Below are 25,071 nucleotides of genomic sequence, written 5' to 3'. Positions count from 1 at the left end.
TGGACGAATAAATTTAATGCAAAGTGATACAGGGAGACAGAGAATATATTAGGAATGTAGTTCCAGTACTGTATTTTACAATTAAGCACATGCAATATATGGGGTTCAATCAACAAATCATTCATTTTTTCTAGCACTTTTAATATTAGATTAGCGGTATACCGATGGTAAAGATTAAAACCACTTCTTGCCGCGAAGTATATATTGATATTTGGGGTCACTGCCGTGATTGTAGTAAAGAATGTATTTATCTTGCAAGAAGTTGGTGTTGTATTATGTTCATTTATTGGTATGAATGTCAGTGTGAAAACGGTGCGTTAATCAGGATATCGCCGAACGTCCACAGTTGTCGCTGAATTGATATGTAACTTCCCGGTAATTCTCCATTTGATAATAACAATGGGAATTCAGGGATTATTGCCGTTTTTGAAGAAAGCATCGCGTGAAGTTCATTTGAAGGATTTCAAAGGATGCATTGCAGCCGTAGATGTCTACTGTTGGCTGCATAAAGGAGCATTCTCATGTGCCGACAAGCTTGTACGAGGGGAGAAGACAGATGGGTAAGGTGACATCCAACTTGACTACAGGCCAACAGTACACGTACCCCTAGGGTTATATAGTTGACTCGTATTAAGGTTTACCAACGTATACATGGTAAAATCAGTAAGTTTTGAAATATTGGTTTAGCAGTTTTGTAAATTTATATTTGTCCATACTTATCATAATTTTTATTTCAATGCTGCGGTTTTGTTTGATTCCATCAATTTGAAACGAAAACCTTTTAGCTTACCAAGGCCATTTCATTGCTAAAAACAGTTATTGTCTAGTTCAGAATCAGAGCAATAGACCTAAGCTCTCACATAATGACCTCCCTACATACCAGATTAGTGTGTTATTTGAGCTTTGAAATAATTCACCGTTTTAATCATTACTGCTGTGTGTGTGTGAAGTTGTCACACAACCACCACTTTCTTAAAAGTAGTATTTTCATATTGAAGTTTTGTCTATATTGTAATGACTATACTGAAAGCTTGTAAGAATCATATTCCTAGAGGTCAGATGAAAAACTATAACCTCAACTATTAACCTGAGATAGCCGTTTGTATTATACAAAACCCTCAGAACAAAGAAAGATACTTTGAGTGGGTTAGACCCACTCAAATGTGGATTTTCCATGAATAATTTCAAAGCTTCATTGGGGTTGATGTCATTGATTTTTTTTTTTTTTCTCCTCTTTTTTCCTCCATTACCCTCAGAAACTTGGGCTGGCTTATACACGAGTCGTATAAATCACCTATTTCTTCACCAAATATCAAGGGTTAACCTTTACACAGGATTAACTTATACTCAAGAATATAGAGTAATCACTCAAAAAAGGCACATTGTGTAAACTTTTGCCAACATCTAGTATATTTTACTTTATTTTCAGATATGTGGTGTATGTCATGAAGCTTGTGAACCTTCTACTATCCTTGGACATTAAGCCAGTAATGGTGTTTGATGGTTGTCATTTACCATCCAAAGCAATAACTGAAACTAAAAGAAGAGAGTAAGTGAATTTCTTTTGTTTAAAGACATGATTACAGATACAGCTTACCTATAACATTATTCTGTATTAAAATAAACATATCATGTTAGGAATCGTGAGAAGAACAGGAAGAAAGCCAAGGAATTCCTGCGAGAAGGTAAACTTCGGGAAGCGAGAGAATGTTACCAGCGATGCATCAATATCACTTCTGACATGGCCAAGGACGTGATAGTTGCTTGTAGAGCAAAAGGGATTGACACAATAGGTAATTGTTGGTCGTATTGTTTTTAACTTTATCACCACAGAATCTGTTGACTTTGAAGAAACATATGCAAGACGTACTGTACATATTATCAATAGAATAATCATTATTACACTTAGTGATGGTAGTATCTATCTTGATATTAATGGTTTTTCCTCCCTTAGAAGGGAGTTTGCCAAGTCAAAAGCCAAGTACCCACTCCCATCCACCACCCTCTCCTCCCTCTCATCTTAGCTCCTCGTGGATGACAGGTCATCCCTGTATCCTGCCCACTGCCTAGGGTCAGAAGTAACGCAGTAAGACACAGCACATCCACAGCAAGGATTCTTCACTTAATTGGCAACCCCTCCTCTCCATCCCCTCATGCAGGAAAAAGAGAAGACGGGGAGAAATCATCTTTGGGCTGTGTCAAAATATCATTCATATATAACCACTCCCTACCCCGCCCCATCCTTCACCCCCTCCGTTCCTTGAATCACAGTATCATATATTCACAGCCATTCTTCACTCACCCTTATCTCCTACTTTCTCCCTTCCTTGCTCAATGCCCCATTTACCCTATCCATCCATGTTGTCCTCAGTGATCCCCTCATGTTCTCTCCATCTACCTCTGCCTTTCACTCCTCTTTTACTAATCTTTCTTCATGCATTCTTTCCATGTGTCCAAACCATCCCAATACTTTTTCATCAGCTCTATGTGCCATCTCTTTTTCCACCCTTGCTCTCCTCCTCACCTTGTTTCTCACTGTCCAACCTTGTAACCCCTACCATACTTCTCAGACATTTCATCTAAAATACATTTAAGCTCTTCCTCTGTCTCTCTTTAATTCCAGGTCTCTGCCCCATGCAGTGCCATCAGCACAATCACTCCTTCATATAGTCTCCTCTTGGAATCCATTTACAAATACCTATTTCTCATGACACTGTTTAATTCCCCAAGGCATTTACTTACTTCCCTCTGTCTACAATTTACTTCTACCTCCAATCCTACCTTTCCTGTCACATGTGACCCAAATACCTAAAGCTATCCACTCCCTACAGCCTCTCTCCTTTAAAACTTATGTCCAATTTGCTGCCATTCTCTCCCTTTCTACATTTCTCCTTATGCATACCCTCCCAAATTCCATACTTAACTCCTTAATCCCTCCTAAGTCCCTGCCACAAGCACAGATGGTAATGTCAGGATACTTTTAAGGTTTAAGTAAGCATTTACAGAGTCAAGTCAAACATGTGACTGAAGGAATACTCAAATGATGAAACATAAAGCTACAGTTCAAATAGAGCAAAATTTTTGTTTTGCAGTTGCACCCTATGAAGCTGATGCACAACTGGCTTACTTGAATCGATCAGGAATAGCACAGTTAGTTCTCACAGAAGACTCGGATCTTGTACTCTTTGGCTGTGATAGGGTAAGTTAATTGTTCATGATTTGTCAACTTTTTTATTTATTTTTGCCTTGTGAGCTGAAATGGTGATGTGCTTTTTTGTTATTAAATTTTACCGTTACATGTAGAAAAGATCCAAAAGTGATCTTATCTGGGGACTTACCTCTGATAATGTATTTATGATCATTTTTCTTTCATTTCAGATGGTTTTCAAGTTGGATAGCAATGGAAAAGGGATCATGGTGGAAAAAGAAAAACTTCATGTTGCCATGAATATGGCAAGAGACAAGTTTAGCTTCGACAAATTCCGAAATATGTGTATCTTGTCAGGCTGTGACTACCTTCCTTCTTTACATGGTATTGGTCTTGGAAAAGCTGCAAAGTTTTTTTCATTAACCAACAATCCAGATGTGTACAGTGTAAGTTCTAGTAGGAAATTTCTCTTTAGAATTGGCATCTTGATTTATTATTTTTATTTATTTATTTATATATTTATTTGTTTATATATATATATGTTTTTTTTTTTTTTTGTGTGTAAAGTGAGGTACTTAGGCATGGAAGAGGAACATTTTTATCCGACTCACTTTCATCACACATCTCTTTATTTTTCCTGAAAAGGGATAAATAAAAGTAGTAATTTTAGAGGAATTGGTGTGTTAAGTATTGTCATTTATGTGTATGGGAGGCTGTTTTAGAGTGGATTAGGAGGGTAACAAAGTGAGTAATTGTGGAAGAGCATTGCAAGTTTTGAATAGGAAGGTGTGTGGATGAAGATCTTACAAAAAGATTTTGGCTAAAGGTATGGATGTCTTTTGGGCTTTCATCAATTAGGAGAATCCATATGGATTGTAGTGAAGTGTTATATTTCACTGATGTTTGAGATAGAGTAGAATACATGAGTATTTAGGGTTGTCTGGCAGTGGGTGTGGGTGAGTAAAGGAGGAAATAGATGTTTTGTGGGGATGAATGAAAAGTGTCATGGGAATTAGATATCTGGGGAAGACCTTAAAGAGAAGTTTGTGTGGTGGAGCGTTTGTGCCCATGACCCATGACACTTTGGTGTGGACACTTGTAAGGAGACAGAAAATAAATATAATTCAGAAGTATGGTAGGTGTTATGAGTATGGACAGAGTAAGAGGTGTGGAGGTAAGGTAGAGAACTGTCAGATAGGGTGGATCAAAGAGTACTGAGATGGTTTGGGCATATGGAAAGACTAGCAAAAACATAGTGAACAGCAGAGATAAATGGAGTGAACTTCAGATGAAGACTAAGAAAAAGGTGGAGGGACAGGGTGAAGTGGTTATTGTAAGAGAGATGATGTTTGTCATGCAAGGAATAAACACATGCAGAAGACAGGAATGAATAAATAGTGGTTGTAAAAGGGAGATGAAATAATGCAGCTTGAAGGGATGGTTATTCTTGTCTGCTCTATGTGTTATCTTCAGTGAATGAGGGTTGCCATGTAATAAGCAGTCAGGATAAACCAGCTGCAGCTCTCAGGGATCTTGGTAAGTACTCTCTCACTTTATAGCCTTTGACTTGAGTGAGGTGGAGGGGAAAGGGCGAGCCTTCATTCATGAGGGGTTAAGATAGGAAAGGTGGTGAATGGGTATTGTTATTGTTGTTGTCCCTTAACTGTATGGCCAAGCAGTCCCATATTCCTGAGGAAAGCCACAGCTGAAACAGGGTTTTCCCACAAATCCCTTATAGATTGTATATTGTGTTGTAGTGTTGAGCATAGGGTGTGAGGTACTTTGACTCATCCACCCCACTTATAAAGGGGGGAAAGGCCTTTTGATATGTATATATATGTATGCATTTACTTACTGTGAATATATTTCATTTCCAGGCTTTGTCAAAATTACCAACATATTTGAATATGCCCAGTCTTGAAGTTAATGTTGATTATCGAAATGGGTTCCTGCGAGCAGTAAACACGTTCTTGTATCAGTTAGTGTTTGACCCAAGGACAAGAAATTTAGTGCCCTTGTCACCATATGAGGAAGGTAAATCACATGAGGACTACCCATATGCTGGAGAATTTATTGGTCATGCAAGAGCACTTCAAGTGGCATGTGGTAATGTTGACGTTGAAACAGGAAAACTAGTGGACAACTTCAACCTTGATGCCTCTGAGGTAAGTCTAGCATTGCCAGTTTGTACTGGTCTATAAGCCCATAAGGTTTTTATTAATGTAATTGTTATTTTTATTTTTACATAGTTTTGTAGACCAAAAAGAGACTTTGCTACCTCCCTTATAAGGGGAAAAAAACCATGGTAAATACATATACCAATGGCTTTTTCCCACTTACAAGGGAGGTAGCCAAAAATCAAAGGCATCAAATCCACTCACACCCATTCCATCCCCACATACAGTAAATAGATATTGTAATTTATTTATTTTTCAGTTTTGTAGACAGAAAGAGACTGGGCTACCTCCCTGATAAGGGGAAAAATATGACATTGGTATATAGTTGGATAATTATTGTGATTGTGCTGACAGCACTGTATGGGGCATAAGAGAGAAGCAGTTTGAATGTGTTTGAGATGAAATGCGTGAGAAGTATGATAGGGGTTACTAGGCTAGATAGAGTGAGAAATGAGGAGGTGAGGAGGAGAACAGGGGTGGAAAGGGAGTTAGGAGATAGGGTTGACGAAAGAATATTAGGATGGTTTGCACACATGGAAAGAATGAGTGAAGAAAAATTAGTAAAAGAGGTGTGGAAGGAGTGAACATGAGGGGGCATCCTAGGATGAGATGGATGGATGGGGTAAAAGGGGGCATTGGGAAAGAGGAGAATGTCTGTTGAGGAAGGACAGGAGAGGACAGAAGATAGGTGTGAATGGAGAAGGGTTGTGTACGGATGATGCTGTAATGCATGAGGGGGAGCGGGTGGGGGATGGGGAGTGAGGGAGTATGTTTGAGAAATAATTTGATGGAGCCCAAAGGGATTTCTCCCCATTTTCTCCTTTTCTGCATGAGGGGACAGAGGTGGGGTCATCGATTTAAAGAAGTGGCCTTACTGTGGATGTGCTGTGTTTTGTGACACTACTGACCCAAGGCAGTGGACAAGATGCGGGGATGACCTGTCATCCAGGAGGTGCCAAGATAAGAGGGTGGAGGGAAGTAGACTATGTAGGGGATGGAATGGATGGAGTGGTCTCTCTTTTCTACCTCCCATGTAAGGGGGGAAAAAAGCCTTTGGTATGTGTATGTATGATTTTTTTTCATTTAGTTTTGTAAAAGAAAGAGGTCTCTGGAATGGGTACTTGCATGAAGTGGGCATGTGAGATGGACGTCAGTTGTCTCTGTCACCCATATTCAGAACCTGTCAGTAATCTTTCCTCCATCTGGAAGCACAGTCCCAAGGGTCTGACACTTGATTTTTGAACCAGAAAGAAGATAGTTTTCCGTCATCTTCATCTGTATTTCCTCCACCTTTTCACATAAGGAAAACTGATAACTGGCAACTCCTCCCTTCCCCCACAACTTTCAGCCAGTGATGTAGAAACTGTCTTACACTAAAACAGTGAAGATATATGTTCAAAGGCTCTTCTCCGAGAGATGGATGTGATAGTCCAAGGACCAGTGCCAGCTACAGTGAGGCTGTGGGTTTCCAGTCAATGAAGCTCTGCCACAATTATTATCATTATTGTTATGGAACATAAGAGAGGAAGACCTTAAATGTGTTTGAAATGAAATCCCTGAGAAGTATGGTAGGGGTTACTAGGCTGGATAGAGTGAGAAATGAGGTGATGAAGAGAGGGGGGTTGTAAAGGGAGTTGGGAAATAAGGTTGATGAAAGAGTATTAGGATGGTTTGGACACATGGAAAGAACGAGTGAAGAAAGATTAATAAAAGAGATGTAGAAAGCAGAGGTGGAGGGAGTGAATGTGAGGGGGCAACTGAGAATTGGATGGATGGGGTAAAAGGAGCATTGGGAAAGAGGGGAATGTCTATTGAGGAAGGACGGGAGAAGGTAGAAGATAGGGGTGAATGGAGAATGGTTGTGTATGGATGATGTGATGCATGAAAGGGAGTGGATAGGGGGGGTGAGGTATTATGTGTGAATGATGTATTGACACAATTCAAAGGAATTTCTCCCCATCTCCTTTTCTGTATAAGGGTACAGAGAGGGGAGGGTCACCAATTAAATGAAGTGGCCTTGCTGTGGATGTACTGTGTCTTGCTGCATTGTTTCTGATCCAAGGCAGTGGGCAAGATGCAAGGATGGTACATCATCCAGGAGGAGTCAAGATAAGAGGGAGGGAGGGGGGTGAGTGGGAATGGAGTATGTGGGGATGGAATGGGTGGGAATGGTTTTTATGCCTTTATGTATGCATGTATTTCTTTTTTTGTTCATCTTTATTTTTTCCTTTCTCAGGAAATTATATGTTGTCATGAATATTGCATTTTTGCATTACCTCTGACTTGAGATGCAACTCAAAAAACGTGCTGTTTATTATTATTATTATTGTTTTTTTTTTTTTTTTTTTTTTTTTTTACCTTGACCAAAAAAAAACATGGATAGTTTAGTTTTTTTTTATATTTTGTTTTAAAATAATTCAGCAAGGAAAAGAACCATATTACAATTATTTTTCTATGTTAGAATATCAAGGATAATGTGGATGAAGGTGAAACTGGGATAGGAGATGTGAGTTTTTGTAAGTGCATATGGGCCTGGCAGTGAGAAGAGTGTAGAAGAAAGGGAGGCTTTTTGGATAGATTTAAATGAGTGCATAGAGGGATTAAGGAGGAACGTCAATGTAATATTACTGGGAGACCTTAATGCTAGGGTAGGAAATGATCCAATTGATGGAGTGGTTGGGAAATGTGTTCCAGGAAAGAATCGTAGTGGAGAGTTGATGGTGGAAATGTGTCCAGAGAGTTGATGATAGCAAATACAGTGTTTCGGAAAAAAGTCAAGCATAAGTACACATGGGAGAGGGTGGTGGAGGGAAGGGTGGTAGATAGAGCGTTAATGGATTACGTAGTGGTAAATAGGATAATGATAGGAAGAGTTAAGGATGTACATGTACTAAGGGGAGAAGGTGGGGGAATATCAGATAATTTTTTGGTGGAAAGTAAGTTGAGAATGGAGGATAGATGGAGAAAGAGGAAAGGGACAAAAGGTAGGAAGGTGCTTAGAGTGAACTCTTTAAAGGAGAAGGAGTACAAGAAGAAGCTAAGAGAGGAGTGGGAGGGAGTGAAGGATAGAGCTAGGTGTGGAGGAGGAATGGGGATGGTTCAAGGAGGGAGTCACAAAGTGTGCAAAGATGGTGTGTGGAACAAGAAGGACAGGAGGAAATAGAAGGAAAGGTAGTGAATGGTGGGATGAGGAAACAAAGAAGGTTGTAGAAGAGAAGAAGCGAGCTTTCACAGATTGGTTACAAAATAGGACGAGGGAGTCATATGAGAGGTACAAAGAAAAGAAAAGAGAAATAAGGCACAAGGTAAAGGAGGCAAAGAGGAGAGCAGATGTGAAGTGTGGTAAGAGTATGACAGAAAATTTTGAAAGTAATAAAAAGATTTTTTGGAAAGAAATTAAGAGAGGAAGAGGAGGCAAATCAAGTAGAGAAGAAAAGGTAAAAGGTGCAGATGGAGAGATGGTAATGGAAGAGAAGGCAGTAAGGAAAGATGGGCAGAATGTTTTAGGGAGTTGCTAAATGTGAAGGAGGATAGGGAGGGAAAGATAGCTGCAGTGGGAAATGCTAAGAAAATGACCCTGATGAGTGAGGAAAATGGAGGAGAAATAAGGAAGGATGAAGTGAAGGCAGTTGTTAAGATGATGAAAGCAGGTAAGGCACCTGTTCTGGATGGATGCCATGAAGAATCTCTCTAAAAAAAAAAAAAGGAGGTACAGTGATGGTGGACTGGCTGGTGAGGTTATTTAATGTTTGCTGGAGAGAGGGTAGAGTGCCGGAGGACTGGATGAGTGCCTGTATAGTTCCACTTTACAAGGAAAAAGGAGACAAGTGTGAATGTAGTTTCAGAGGGATTAGCTTGTTAAGTGTAGTTGGGAAGGCTTATGTGAGGATCTTGATTGAGAGGATTAGGAGAGGAACAGAGGGAGTAATTGGTGAGGAACAGTGTGGATTTAGGATGGGTAGAGGTTGTGTAGATCAGATTTTTGTGGTAAGACAGATATGTGAGAAAGCTATAGGAAAGGGGAAGGATGTTTTTTGGGCTTTTATGGATCTGGAAAAGGCTTACAACAGGGTAGACAGAAAGGCACTGTGGGAGGTTTTGCGGATTTACGGGATAGGAGGAAAGCTCCTAGGAGCAGTCAAGAGTTTTTGTGAGGGTGGTAGACCTTTTGTCAGAATTGGAAATGGAGAGAGTGAGTGGTTTGAGGTAAAGGTGGGACTTCGTCAAGGATGCGTTATGTCACCCTGGCTGTTCAACTTATACATGGATGGGGTAGTGCGAGAGGTAAATGCAAGGGTAATGGGTCAGGGATTGGAGATGGTTAAAGAAAATGGAGAAAAGTGGGAGGTTAGCCAGCTGTTGTTTGCGGACGACACTGCGCTTGTGGCAGGATCAGAGGAGGGATTGAGGAAGTTGGTGACAGTTTGGTAGAGTGTGTAATAGAAGAACGCTGATGATAAATGTGGGTAAAAGTAAGGTGATGAGATGTACAAGGGGTGAAAGTGGCAGTAGATTGGAAGTGAGCATTAAGGGAGAGCGACTGGAGGAAGTGGATAGTTTTAGATACTTGGGTGCAAATGTGGCAGGAAAAGGTGGAGGTAGAATGTAGATTGAGAGAAGCGAGTAAATGCCTTGGTGGATTAAAAAGTGTAATGAGGAATAGACATTTGGGAATGGATGCTAAGAGGAGACTGTATGAAGGAGTGATTGTGCCAACAGCACTGTATGGGGCAGAAACATGGAACATAAGAGAGGAGTTTGAATTTGTTCGAGATGAGATTTCTGAGAAGTATGATGGGGGTTACTAGGCTAGATAGAGTGAGAAATGAGGAGGTGAGGAGGAGAACAGGGGTGGAAAGGGAGTTGGGAGGTAGGGTTGATGAAAGAGTATTAGTATGGTTTGGACACATGGAAAGAATGAGTGAAGAAAGACTAGTAAAAGAGGTATGGAAGGCAGATGTGGACGGAGTGAACATGAAGGGACGTCCTAGGATGAGGTGGATGGATGGGGTGAAGGGGGCTTTGGGGAAGAGGGGAATGTCTGTTGAGGAAGGACAAGAGAGGACAGAAGACATGGGTGAATGGAAAATGGTTGTATATGGATGATGTTGTGATGCATGAGGTGGAATGGGGGGTGAGGTAGTATGTGTTAGCAAAATTTGACGCAGCCCGAAGGGATTTCTCCCCGTCTTCTCCTTTTATGCATGGGGGGACGGAGAGGGGGGGTTGCCGATTTAATGAAGCGGCCTTGCTGTGTCTTGCGACACTGCTTCTGATCCAGGGCAGTGGACAAGGTGCAGGGATGACCCGTCATCCAGGACGTGCTAAGATAAGAGGGAGGGTGGAGGGGTGTGGAGTGTATTCAGGGATGGAATGGGTGGGAATGATTTCATGCCTTTTCCTTTTTGGCTACCTCCCTTGTAAGGGGGAAAAAGCCTTGGTATACATATATACAGTTGCCCCACTTAGTTTTGGCACAGTTTTAAAAATGTTTCGGACAAGAATAGCAACTCGCCCAGTAATCTTTTTTATTACATTTTTGTGACTGTTCATATACTTTTTTTTTTTTTTTTTTTCCTAGATAGTAACGACCTTAAAAATGTGACATAGCGAAATACTCAAAATGGTGTAGCAGATGACACATTTTTCTTGGCTTACTAATGACATATATCACTCTTATTTGACACGTAATACTGTACAATTAATATACGTTGCAGAGAGAGAGAGAAAGAGAGAATGCAGGAATCCATTCACGTAGTGGTTGATGGTAGACAAACAACCAGCTTCAAGCTGTGAGTGGTGTTGAGTGCAGTGACAAATTAACCAAAACTAACTCGTATACTTATAAGTTATGTTATAACCCTATTATTAAATCAATTATTTTTGTTTATCTATTCAGCAGAGGGCTTGTGATCCAATTATGTTATGTATGATTGTAGGATAAAGTTAAGGGATAGCGAGCAAAAAGTCAGGTAGAAAGTAAGCTCTGAGCCTTGATGGGTGGTGGGGAGTACATCAGTTTCCCCCCATTACTATGTTAACCCCTTTTCCACTGTCCAAGTGGCGGATCTGTGTTTAGGCAACGTCCAGTGTCACTATGGGAAATTGGAGTGTTTAATCTTTGAATAGTATGCTAAGATAAAAGGTAAATTTTGTAAGGTAGCCAGCCAATAGCCATACTAGCCCATATACAGTATCTACACTTGTTGCAGGCTTGCAGCATCTGACATATGGTCAATTACTTGTTTATTTTTATACTCTGTCTAATGCCTCTTTAAATAGTATAAATGCACATATGTGGAGGGATAACATACTTGCACCTGTTTTTATATACTAAATATTTAATATCTGAACAAATTTGGACGTGATGAAAAAAAGAAATTAATAAAAAATGTGATTTTTTCATCACAACCTCTGATCCAGGCAGTGGTAGGGGACAAAGGATAACCATTGTCTGCAAGGGGCAGTGGATGGGTATGGGATGGATGAAAAGTGAGTATATCCATATTATAAAGGGGAAAGTTACCTTTGGCATATGTGTGTATATACATATGTGTGGATTTTACAGCCATGTTCGGTCAAATCATCGAGCTGGGAGAGAAGTGGTGTCCATAAATACCCTAGTATTTGGTCAAAGGATTCCGAGTCCACTCCTCGTCCTTCGTACCCGGCAGTGCCACAGCTTCATAGCACATTTGGCAAGAAGACTACTATGGATATAAAACCAGCAAAGCGAAAATCTGTGGCAGGTAATGTTCATTAGGTTTGATAGTTATGTTATTGTCTACATTTTTGTATGATTGAATATGTTTGCAGAATTGAATGTAAATGTGTGTATATTGATAATTATTTGTTGTAATTTAGTACAGTGGATGGTATCAATCATTCTATTACCCCAGGTATCTTGTGGGTCCACCCATGGCTCCCAGGTAGCTGATAACAGCCACCAGATTGGTCCACATGCCACTGGGAAAAGTGTTGTTGTTTTATTGTCTGGGTAAGGCAAGGGTAGGGTAGTACAGGATGAGGTGTTCTGTGCCTTCTGTGATTGAGTTGCACCTGGGGCAATTTATTTCTGTGGCTAGACCAGTTCTGTGTTGGTATTAGGATAGCTGGATAGGGTGAAAGGTCTTTAGTGGAGGTGGTTTGAGCCTCCCTGGTAGTGAGTTTGTAGTGAGAGTATACCACATTAAATTCACTGCTTCAAAAAGTCCCCCGTAAGGAGACACCATTGTCACCCCTTTCAGAGTGAAAGTTTGTGACATTAGACCAAATCAAAATCACCATGAAATGTTTGAGTTTGTCAAAATTATACTCCATTTCAATAAGAAGTTACACTCTATTTCTGCCATGCAGCTTGGCACAGTTGGTAGCACTGCAGACTCCTGCTCCACACAGGTACCAGTGACATGCAAATTCCTCACCTCCTTCAGAAAATATTATATTTCTCCACTTTGTTCATAAAATAGGAAAATTTGGTTTCAATCATTAGAAAGAACAGTTATTCTACAACTACAGCAAAACTTTGAAAACTCAATTGGATAAGAAACTAAGTAATTATGTGTAGTTGAAGTCGAAGAAAAAAAATGATCAATTTATACACATCTTTACTTGTAATCAATGTTTATAGTAATTATGATAAAAAGTTCAAAATAAAACATGCATTCTCCTAGATAGACAACTCCTGAACATGATGGTGCATTCAGATTTCACATAGAAAGCAATAAAAATTCAAATTAAGGATTTTTAAAAGTATTTTGCATCATGACGCTCATGGTGTGAAGGAATGAGGGATGATAGTTGCTGACTCCTTCTCTCCTCATCCTCTTCCTCTTCCACTTTCTCCTCCTCCTTCCAACATATTCATAATTTGATTTATGATGAGAAAATATTAATTTTCTATCCTTCTTACACGAGACTATTTTCATGCAATGTGAATCTGTCAATAATCTGTGGAGATTGTAGGTAGATTATTTGAGCGTACTCAAAAAGGTAAGAAAAATAGAAATACAAGTAGGCTACAAAGAATAAATGGTATAATTGTAGATTATATGATTTACACTATCATAGAGCAAAAAGTTTATTAAATTACTGAGTAAAGTAACTACATACCAATTGGTATATACCATCCCTTCCTCCCTCTCACCACAAGCGTCATAACACAATTTTTTTTATAAAAATCCTTAAATTCCATTTTTTATAGCTTCAGTGTGAAATCTGTATGTACCAGGAATGTGTCGTGTTGCCATGGCCATTCAATTTATGCATGAATGGGGTGGTATGAGAGGTAAAGGCAAGGGTAATGGGCCGGGAATTGGAGATGGTTAAAGAAAGTGGAATAAAATGGGAAGTGAGCCAGTTGTTTGCTGACGACACTGCACTTGTAGCAGGATCAGAGGATGGATTAAAGAAGTTAGTGACGGAGTTTGGGAAGGTATGCAAAAGAAGGAAGTTGAAGATAAATGGGTAAAAGTAATGTAATGAGATGTACAAGGGTAGAGGATGGCAGCCAATTGGAAGTGAGTATAAAGGGAGAGAGAGACTGGAGGAAGTGGATAGCTTCAGATACTTGAGTGCAAATATGGTGGGAAATGAAGGAGTGGTGGTGGAGGTAGAATGTAGATTTAGAGAAGATTACTATGTGTAATGAGAAATAGACATTTCGAAATGAATGCTAATAGGGGATTGTATGAAGGGATGATTGTGCCAACAGTACTGTATGGGGCAGAAACATAGAACATAAGAGGAAGAATGAGTTTAAATGTATTTGAGATGAAATGCCTGAGAAGTATGGTAGGGGTTACTAGGCAGGATAGAGTGAAAAACGAGGTGAGGAGGAGAGCGGGGTGGAAAGGGAGTTGGAAGATAGAGTTGATGAAAGAGTATTGTGATGGTTTGAACACATGAAAAGAATGAATGAAAAAGGATTAATAAAACGTGTGGAAGGAGTGAACATGAGGGGACAACCAAGGATGAGATGTGTGGATGGGATAAAAGGGGCATTGGGAAAGAGAGGAATGTCTGTTGAGGAAGGATGGGAGAGAACAGAAGATAGGGGTGAGTGGAGAATGGTTGTTTATGGATGATGCTGTGATGCAGGAAAGGGAGTAGGTGGGGGATAGGAGGTGAGAGAGTATTGTGAATGATATTTTGACACAGCCCAAAAGAATTTCTCCCCATCTTCTCTTTTTCTGCATGAGGGAACAAAGAGAGAGTGGGGGTCGCCGATTAAATGAAGCTGTTTTGCTGTGGATGTGCTGTGTTTTGCTGCATTATTTCTGACCCAGGGCAATGGGCCAGGGACAGGGATGACCCATCGCCCAGGAGGAGTCAAGAAAAGAAGGAGGGAGGGGTGGTGAATGGGAGTGGAGTATGTGGGGATGAAATGGGTGGGAATGGATCTATGCCTATGACTTTGGTTACCCTCCTTGTAAGGGGAAAAAGCTGTTGGTATATGTATTTGTATGTATTTTAGTTGAGACACTTTAAGAAATACAAAATAGTGCTACCCTTCCCTCAACAATCCTGACCAACATGTTGTCCTGTGCATTGTGCAAGAGTGCAACAAGTTCTGACTACATAACACATGGTACATTAGATTTTACAAACAAACACAGAAAGTTTAGTTGCAACTCTCGAAGAAATGCATTAACTGTATGGTACTAATATATTTCTAGATGAAAATGAAGATGAGGGTGAAGACCTTGAGGAATTGTATGGTATTTCTAAGAAGAAATTAAAAAGTTCTGGGAATCAGGAACAAGGACTTGAAGAAGAGGTGACTTCAGCAACACATACTGAAGATGATGTTCATAAAAACTCCGATGAATCTTCAAGCAGTCCCGCAGAGAAAGCAGGTGAAGATATTCAAAGTCAAAAAAGCAGGAATCCATTTGCAAAAACTAAAAACACTCAGAGTGCTAATAATGTTGCTGCTAATAAATTTAGTGCTTTAAGAAAATTTGGCTTTATGACGAAGACAAAAATTAACCCAGATGTTATTACACAAAGCAGGTAAGCTCAGCAAATATTTATTTTAGCTTTGCATCAAGTGTAGTTCTTTGTGTGATTTCTTGAAATTGCTTTCCTTTTTTTTTTCCCCTTTGTGATTAATCATATTTTGATCAATTCTGGACTGACCAGTCAAAATATGTCAAATACCTTGTAACCCTGTAATTAGAATTTTCAACACTTCAATTCAGTACTGTATTTAATCACTCCCTTACAAATTGAAGGTCTTTTAGTGTGTGAGTTCAATATCTCAATTTATTTCCTCATGTAAAGTGGGATGAAAATTCCTCTGTATAAATATAATTTATTTATTTTATTTATTTATTTATTTATTTTTGTTTGTTTATTTATTTATTATTATTTTTCCATCATCTCAGGTACTTTGCAAGCAAAAGTTCAGTGTCAATATCTGTATCAAAATCCAATGAAATGGATGATACAACTGGTAGTGTTAAGAAAGAATTTGAGACCTCAGGCCATCTGGACAGTACAAACAGTTCTGAAGGCATAAAAAAGGAAACTGTTACAGAGGAAGTAACTTGTAGTAGAATTCCATTGGCTGACAATATCTGCAATACAAATGTAGACAGACCACATTCTAAGAGTTTTGCTTTCAAGTGGACTAAAAGTGAAGAAAAAGTACAGCAGATAAGTTGCAGCCCCACAAGTAGAAAATCTTTCAAACCTATTACTTCTGAACTTTCGATAACCAGGGAAGAGAGCCAGCTTAAAGAGAATGCTTCTTTTGACCATTCAAGCACAACTTTGTTACACAGTGATTCCATGGAAAACTTGAGTGCATCTCAAAGCAGCCATCAGTCAATTATCTCGGACGTTGGTTCCATTGATGGTGAATCTTTTGGTTTAACACCAGATTCTATGATATCATCTGACCAAGATTCACAAGAATCTCCCGCTGTAATGGTATGTCTTGTCCCTTTGTCATAGCTAATTGTAGATGTACTAGAACATGTTGATGGGGGATAATAAAGCTACTTTGTTCTAGACATGCTATAGAAAGCAGCTAGAGGGGGTTTGGGATCTCCTCTGTAATATTTGAATTTGTGATTTAAGGTAAAGACAGCGCCAAGTCCTGGAAAGAAATTTCAGCACGTTTCACATCGAGGTCCAGGCCTTTCTCGCAGATATGGCAGTAAACTCAAGAATCAGGGTGGAGGAAAGCAGTTGAGTCTCAGGGATATGTTCGGTTTTAATAGGTAAGTTTTGCCACTCTTGTACAGTCTTTTAATATAAATAGTAACATACTTTATCAGCAAATAGGGGTGAGTGGAGAATAGCTGTGTATGGATGATTCTGTGATGAATGAAAGGGAGTGGGTAGGGGATGGGGGGTTAGAGAGTTGTTATGTGTGAATGATATTTTGATACAGCCCAGAGTGATTCCACCCCATCTTCACCATTTCTGCATGAGGGGATGTTGAGGGGGGTTGCTGATTAAATGAAGTGGCCGGTGGCCTTGCTGTGGATGTGCTGTGTCTTGCAACACTACTTCGGACCCAAGGCAGTGGGTGAGATGTAGGGATGACCCGTCATCCATGAGGACCCAAGATGAGAGGGAGGGAGGGGGGAGGGGTGGTGGATGGGAGTGGAATTATGGCTTTTGACTTTAATTACCTCCTTTGTAAGAGGGAAATAGCCTTTTGTATATGTATGTATATAGGCATTAGCACACATGATCATATGGTGCTTGAATTTTAGTTGTTGATTGAGAAATAATAATTATTGACTCAAGTTTCACTGACTGGAAGCACACGGCCATACAACAGCTTGCAGCACTCACAACTCCCTCTGGGAAGAAAATTATAACTACTATCTCTCTTGTGTTTGTGTGAGTCCGTTTCTATATCACTGACATAGTGGTAACAGAAGAGTAGTAGTTACAGTTGTCATCTCTTCATATGTGGAAAAATATGAGAAACAGTTGAAGTTGATAGAGAAATTTTGGACCCAGTCCAGAAACTGTGTGTCAGCCCCTCTGGACTGCTCCTCCTGATGGCGGTGAGGAGGTTGGTGGGTTTTGAAAATGAACAGTTCTGTAGTCCATTGTGCAGGACTACCGCAAGCAGCTACCCATTATTGGTACCAGATGGAGAAATAGAACTCGTAATCAAATCATGCAAAGCAGAAGTAATTTTGGGATTATAAGTGTACTCAAGTTTGAGGACATTTTTTTTTATGAAGCAAGCCTAGAGGAATTCATGAATGCTAACAATATTGAAAAGTGAAAAAGATCTCTAAATTTCTGACGATGGTGATACGGTTTAACGTCACATACTCCCCCTTAACGGGAGGCTAGGACGGTGCCCCTTTTAGAGGACTTTGTAGCATGGAATTTAATGAACCATACCCTTGGTTCAACTTTGCCAGTGGCAGGATACAAACCACCATTCCCTCAACCTTCAGCACAAGTAATGACGCCCTAACCTAACCCACTTGGCCAGCAAGCTTCCATAAATTCTTACCTTGAGTTTCCCTGACAGGAAACCTGCTGCCCCACAGCAGATGGCAGTGGTCTTAAGGTCCTCTTGTAGATCTTTCTAGGAATAAACCTCATACTGTTGTCCCTGTTGCTGTTAGTGCGGGACTGTTTCCATCACCAGCTTAATGTTGTAGAATGGGCGGAGCAGTTTCCAGTGGTCATTTCTCCATGTTTTTAGAGATAGACTAAATATCAGAGCTGGGTGCATTCCTCGATGCATTCCACTTTAGTTTGGCCACAGTTAGCAATCCCAAATTATTAAAGCTTAAGAGACAGGTTCATACTGAAATAAAGGTCTGGTAGGCCACATACTATATCAAAGAAAAATTTCATAGGGCACATACAAAACCGGCATGTATATTGCTTTAATAGTTTGGGAGCACTAACCGCTGCCAAACTAAAGCTAAATGCACCAAGGAATGCGCCCAGCTCTGCTAAATTTAGATGAAATTGAGAGATCTTGGGCCAAGTCTAAAAACCAAGTGTCAGGCTAGGGTGTTCAGTGTCTTCTAAGTGATGGGTCCACCTGAGGTACTTTGTATGGTGGGGTAGGGAGGAGTGTGGATTGTATGATGAGGGTCTTGGCACCATGCTCATTGTGCTATTTGCCGGGGCTGTTGGGAAACAAGTTGTACTGGAGGATGGATCATCTATAAACTAACTTTAATGTGATGAAAGTCTTGAAGAGAGGACATTGCGTTCAAAGGGTTATATTATGCAGGATGAGAATATCAACAACATCTTTGGGGTAGATGCAGTATTTACATAGGAAATTATTGTAAGACATTTCTCATGTATTGAATATTGTGCATGCCATTAAGATGTTTAACTGGAAATAAATATTATTTATTTGTTTATATCTTTTTCAGGGATGTTCAGAAAATTAAGTCATCAAAGTAGTGGTAAGTTAATTTTGTTATGTAAAAGTAATTTCCATGGAGATTAGATTATTTGTTCTTTTACAAGTTGGTAAACAATAAATTTACTACACGGTATTATTGTATCATTTGACATGGTACTAATGCACTTAAGTAGAGTTCTTTAATTGTAGATTGGAAATATCTGTTCCAGAATTTTTGAATATCATGTGAATGAGGGTAATTAGTGTAATGGAAAAATTGAACTTTACTGAGACTGCAAGAAAAATAATTGAATAAAAGGCTCATTGGAAACCCTACATTTTATTTTATTTTTATTTATTTTATTTATTTATTTTTGATTGATTGATTTATTTAATTTTTAGCATTGCCATCAGCCTTTTCCCTCTATTTGAATGCTACCTTCAATTTGGGAACACTATATACCCCAATTATGTAACATGACTGCACTCCAAATAAGATTCATAGTATACAAAGACCAACAGCCATATTGGGGTGATATGTTCAACATTCCACCCCATCTAATTCCTCTTCCTAAACAAAATCTTTGAAAACTATCCCTGGTTGCCCTCTCGTTCCCTCACTGTTGCATTTGTCTATCAACAGTGGACAAATGCCCCTCCATTTGCTTTCTTCCATTTAGGTAGTTGTCCATTGGTAAGTATATATACCAAAGGCTTTTTCCCCCTTACAAGGTATAAAAACCACTTCCACCCATTCCATCCCCACATATTCTGCTCCCATCCACCCCCCTTCCCTTCCTCATATCTTGGCTCCTCCTGTCCATTGGTGATGAACAAATATCCTACACATGGACGATTGCTCCCCATCTTCCTTAACCGTTCCTAGGCTCGAGGGGTCCTCCCCTGTTCATCCCTGGCCCTCCTGTGCAGTCTCAGCGTTTTGTGTGTCTGAGACTATGTAATTTCCCTTCAACCATGTCTCCGACCATTTTCCCCACTTTAGTTGGTTGATGTCAGACCATTTCCCCTCAACTTTAGTTGGTTGATATAAATAACAAACCTTGATGTCCAAGTCTCCTGTCACATGCCTCCCGAGCCATGGGACAAACTCTAATAAATATCCCAACACTCATTGGCAATAGCCCCCCCCCCCTTTTACACACGACTATCATTTCATTTTCCTACAGATTTCTTTTCCTTGCCACAAAAATTGATCCTGTGCAAGCTGGTGGTCTGTTCTAAGTAGTCTATAGTCTACCAAAGCTCTGACAAGCAAAACATTGTACATTACATCCTCACATGGTGTTTCTTTGGATAGACCTGATGGCATACAAAATTACCATTATGGTACCATGCCTCATCTCCTTCCATGCCCCCCCTCTCTTTCTCTCTCTCCTCTCTCCCTTCTCCATCCTCTCATCCTCATCTATTTACTCATTCTCCCCTTCCTATCTTCCTTTTCCATATTTTCCATCTCCTTTTCCTCATCTTTTTTCACATCTTCATCTTTTTTTTTCTTCCCCATATTCAAGGCCTTTATCCCCCCCTCCCTCTCTCTTCCACGCACATACTCATTGTACCTGTAGAATGCCATCGCACACTTTGTGTGACAGCCTGGAATTTCTTTGCGTGACTTTCAGGAATTCCTTGTGCGTGACGGTATAGAATACGGTTTAAACGCTGTCATTCCTGGAGGAGGGGAGGGGGAGGGGAGACTGGTAAAAGAATGTCGCCAGGTTCTGAGAAAGACGTTCAGATTTTTTTTTTTTTTTCGTCATAGTTGTAATTATATTCTGTACGGTCAAGTACAAATTACTAATGCCCTAAATGTTGAACGTCTTTTTACAAAAGCTATGATAGTTTGAGTTCTTACTAGAATGATTATATGAGGGTGTTCGGTCAGTCGTCGTCGGTCGACGTTCGGACAGCGTCGGTGATGTTTTCATTTGATAACGTCTTGCAGTTATTTCGTATTAAGGTTTCATGTTATTGTGATCATTGGTTTATCATAGATATAAACGGTATTATTGATACTGCAGCTATTTTAAATATGTTTGTTAAGATTTAGTTCTTGAACAATCTTGTTTTTCAATTATATGTATGTTTCGCGTCAAAAGATTGCGTCTAATGCAAATGTGCCAAGAACGAACGACAACCGACCCGCCAATAATAACAATAATAATTAATTCGGTATTTGATCAGCACACTTCAGTCGTGTCAAACATATATGAAATACGTCATTCAATTCAATTCCCTGGTATGATTTGTAATTAGTGTCTAACACAGGAACAGAAAAAAATCAAAATTATCACAGTTTATTGTACATTATTTAGCACTCGACTCGACCAAAATATTCCAGTGTCGGCAACAAATTTTACACACACACGCATATATATATATATTTATATATAGTGTATATATGTGTTCAATAGGTGATAATGTATGGCATGATATTAAAATCAAATTATACAAAATTTATGAAGAAATGATGTATTCCCTTGGCTCCAATTGGAACACAACAAAGAAGGGGTTGAATGAACTCGGGGAGAAATCAACACAGTGCTATTAATTCAACACACGCGTGTATTCAATCTTAACTCAGCATACCACGGTGTGAACATGAGGTTGAATGAGATTAGTGGGGTTAAGGGTAATGTTCACTGGTCCATGTGCAATTGAACATAGGGTAGAATGGATATTATATATACGTACATACATACATATACCAGACATCTTCCCCCTTACAAGGGAGGTAGCCAAAAGACAAAATAAAAACCACTCCCACCCATTCCATTCCCACATACTCCACTCCAATCCACCACCATCCTCCCTCCCTCTTATCTTGGCTCCTCCTGGATGATGGGTCATCCCTGCATCTCGCCCTGCCCTGGATCAGATGCAGTGTCACAAGACACAGCACATTCACAGCAAGGTTGCTTCAATAAATCGGAGACCCCCCCCCCTCTCCGTCCCCTCATGCAGAAATGGTGAAGGTGGGGAGAAATTCCTTCGGGCTGTGTCATATTATTTTTCACACATACTTCCTCACCCCCGTCCCCCACCCACTCCCCCTTATGCATCACAGCATGATCCATACACAACCATTTTCCATTCACTCCTGTCTTCTGTCCTCTCCCGTCCGTACTCAACAGACATTCCCCTCTTTCCCAAAGCCCCTTTTACCCCATCCATCCATCTCATCCTTTGTTGCCCCCCTCATGTTCTCTCCTTCCACCTCTGCCTTCCACACCTTTTACCAATTTTTCTTCACTCATTCTTTCCACGTGTCCAAACCATCCCAATACTCTATCATCAACCCTATCTCCCAACTCCCTTTCCACCCCGTTCTCCTCACCTCATTTCTCACTCTATCTAGCCTTGTAACCCCTATCATACTTCTGAGGTGCCTGAGAAGTATAAGAGTTACAAGACTGGATAGAGTGAGAAACGAGGAGGTGAGGAGGAGAACGGGGGTGGAAAGGGAGTTGGGAGATACGGTTGATGATAGAGTATTGGGATGGTTTGGTTTCCCCAAAAACCTTTGGGTACACTCCAGACTGCCCATCAATATAGAGTCGAGGACTATTTGTACATCTCGTATATTGTCCGAGGCCTAGGGTCGAAATCGAGACCTGTGGGTTTCTGGTCGCGATGTTTGTGGCCCTCTTAGGCTCTCTACAGAAGGTCTTCGTCAGCTACAGAAGAGTGCATGGGAAGTAGTTCCCCTTCTCCGTTCTCGTGTTCTTCTCGAGGTTCCTCTCCTGCCTAATGATCTCGAGGGTGCCCTCGTAGACGCCCTTGACCACCTCGAACTCGGTCAGCCCGAGTCGCTTCTTGTTCGAGATATCGAAGAGGTTCCCTTGGACTTCGGTGTAGACCCCCGAGGAACCCCGAATCTGGAGGCCGAGTTTCTCCGTCAGCTCATCGAGGAGGGCTCGATTCGTCCCGAGGTTGGGGAGCCTGATGAGGACGGACGCCCTGATGGCAGTCCCGAGGTTGGTCGGGCAGAAGGCGAGGTACCCGAGGCGCTCGTGGCGGGCAAAGGGAAGTTTCTCTTCGAGGCTTTGCACCGCCTCCGCGAAACGACGAAAGACGGCGCCCATGTCCCCGCCAGGCTGCATCGAGATGATCCTCAGCTGGTCCTCCTCGTTGCACCACACCAGAAAGGTCTTGGCTTGGTTCATGAAGATCCCTCGGCCAGTGGGCCAGAGCCTGTAGGCGCCAGCGGTTTCGAGGGACACGTCCTTCCCGTGGAAGAGGTAGTGGTCGTCGATGAGCTTTTGCTTCTGGTCCTCGTCCATCTCGGAGAGCGGGTAGTACGTCGTGGCCAACTCGCCCTCTAAAGACTCCATCGCCACTTTGATCGTACGCTCGATCTCTTCGTATTGGTCCTCGGTGAGGCACGGGTGGAAGGGGAACCCCTCCAGGTTCCTTCCGCATCGAACTCGCGTGGACACGATGTAGTGGCCCTCGGGGTCCAGGTTCTCGAAGAACTTGAGGTCGCCGAACTCGGGCGGGGGCTGATTCCGGGCCGACTGGCCTCCGAAGTGGCAGTCGTCGATGATGGGGTCGAGGAGGAGGGCGAAGACCTGGTAGCCCTCAGGCTCGGGAACGAAGGCCCCCGTCATGACGTGGGTGTGTTCAGCACCTGAAGGCGGAAAGGGACACAGCGACTTTAGGAATAGTGGTGACGGGACAAAGGGGAGAATCTCCATCTTCATAGAATATCCTTGTAGCAACCAGAATGAAGTGTGTTTATATAAGATAACCCGTAAAATAGCTGTGCCTAGCATCAGAATCCTGTTGTAGCTAAATTTCTAATCTAGACACGCTATGTAGGACCTAAATCAATAGACAAAATGTTAAACAAAAGCTAATGAGACTTGAAATCGCAATATGGCAGTGCATATACCATCTAGAAATATGTTATCACAAACCCTGAAGAGGATAAGACTATTTCGGATGATGATAAGAACATAAAAATGAAGGAGACTGCAAGAGACCATAAAACCTACAGTAGACAATTCCATGTTCATTACCACCTGTCATCCCCATCCATAAAATTGTCTAACCGTTTCGTACAACAACCGATAGTTTCAGCGCTCACTACATGGTTATTAAGTCTGTTCCATTCGTTGACCACCCTATTAGCAAACCGGTTCTTGCCTATTTCCTTTTTAAATCTAGATTTGTCCAATTTAAATACATTACTGCGAGTCCTGTCCTGTTGTCTTAATATGATGACCTTGTTTGCGCATTTCCAGATATAAGAAAGTGCCTAAGCCTCTTCTCCTGAGCCCATGTGTCATTTTGGTCATTCTCCTCTGTACTGATTCTGGTGAATTGATGTCCATTCTATAGGATGGAGACAAAAACTGTACCGCATAGTTAAGGATGGGTCTAACGCCAGATATAGTTTGATACTTACCTGTGCATTTTTATTTATAACCGCCCTAGCAGTGAAACCTAATGCTCCATTAGCTTTATTCCTGGCGAAAGTGCACTGTTTCCTGGATTTAAGGTCAGGACTCACTAGAACTACCAAGTCTCTCTCGCACTCGGTTTACTCTAAAAACGTGTTATCTAAGTTATATCTGCTCTCGGGGTTGTGGACTCCTACGTCTAACACGCTGCACTGAGATATTGAAACCCATTTGCCATTTCACCGACCATGTGAACAATTTGTTAAGATCTTCCTGCAGAATCTCTGCGTCGTCTCCTGACCTAATTAGGAGTCCTATTTTAGTGTCATCCGCAAACTTACTAACATCACTATTAATTCCATTTCCAAGTAGTTTATGTACATAATGAACAATAAGGGACCCAAAACCGAGCCCTGGGGAACTCCACTAGAAACACTCCCCATTTGGATTTTACACCATTTATGGTGACGCACTGTTTTCTGTCACTGTTCCAAGCTCTAATCAATTCAAACACTTTTCCTCCTATGCCATGGGCTTTGACTTCATTTACTAGTCTTTGGTGGAACACCTTGTCGAACGCTTTGCTAAAGTCGAGGTAAATAACATCGTACCTATCATCACTGTAGTGTAAAAAGATAGAAGATTAGTCACATATGACTTACCCTTGGAGAAATCATGCTGAGTCACGAATCAAATTGTCTCTCGATGTGATCTCTGATTCTGTCGTTATTGAGTCCAGCATTTTACTTATAACTGATGTCAAACTGATTGGCCTGTATTTGCATATAATATGATATAGACGACGTTATCACCATTTTTGAAAACGGGAACAAAATTTGCTTGCCCCCAAGCAATAGGCACAATAACAATGTCTACCGACTTGTTAAATATTTCTGATAACTGGTCACATATTTCAAATTTACGCTCTATAAGCACTCTCGGAATTTTTTCGTCTGGACCCGGGGATTTTGT

General features: G+C 40.8%; 2 protein-coding genes across 2 annotated transcripts in view; one reads left to right on the top strand and one right to left on the bottom strand.

Moving 5' to 3' along the window:
* Nucleotides 1-27: 27 nt before the first annotated feature.
* On the top strand, nt 28-18,829 carry LOC143027539 (exonuclease 1-like). The gene is made up of 11 exons (XM_076188832.1): nt 28-560; nt 1,430-1,549; nt 1,639-1,793; nt 3,093-3,199; nt 3,379-3,594; nt 5,026-5,313; nt 11,894-12,074; nt 15,003-15,339; nt 15,714-16,260; nt 16,411-16,553; nt 18,705-18,829. The coding sequence occupies exons 1-11, from the start codon at nt 400-402 to the stop codon at nt 18,733-18,735; spliced, it is 2,286 nt and encodes a 761-aa protein (XP_076044947.1). The 5' UTR covers nt 28-399; the 3' UTR covers nt 18,736-18,829.
* Nucleotides 18,830-20,862: 2,033 nt separating this feature from the next.
* The window catches only part of LOC143027537 (arginine kinase Scy s 2-like), a 13,435-nt gene continuing 9,226 nt past the window's right edge, over nt 20,863-25,071 (bottom strand). Inside the window, exon 3 of the mRNA XM_076188831.1 lies at nt 20,863-23,324. Within this exon, the coding sequence (XP_076044946.1) occupies nt 22,372-23,324 (953 nt within the window). The 3' untranslated portion in view covers nt 20,863-22,371. The remainder of the gene's footprint in view (nt 23,325-25,071) is intronic.

This window comes from Oratosquilla oratoria, chromosome 8 (genome assembly GCF_046742065.1).
Source record: "Oratosquilla oratoria isolate Oo_2021 chromosome 8, ASM4674206v1, whole genome shotgun sequence".
Taxonomy (NCBI): domain Eukaryota; kingdom Metazoa; phylum Arthropoda; class Malacostraca; order Stomatopoda; family Squillidae; genus Oratosquilla; species Oratosquilla oratoria.
Note: the sequence above shows the minus strand (reverse complement) of the source record. Positions and strands in the feature narration are given on the sequence as shown.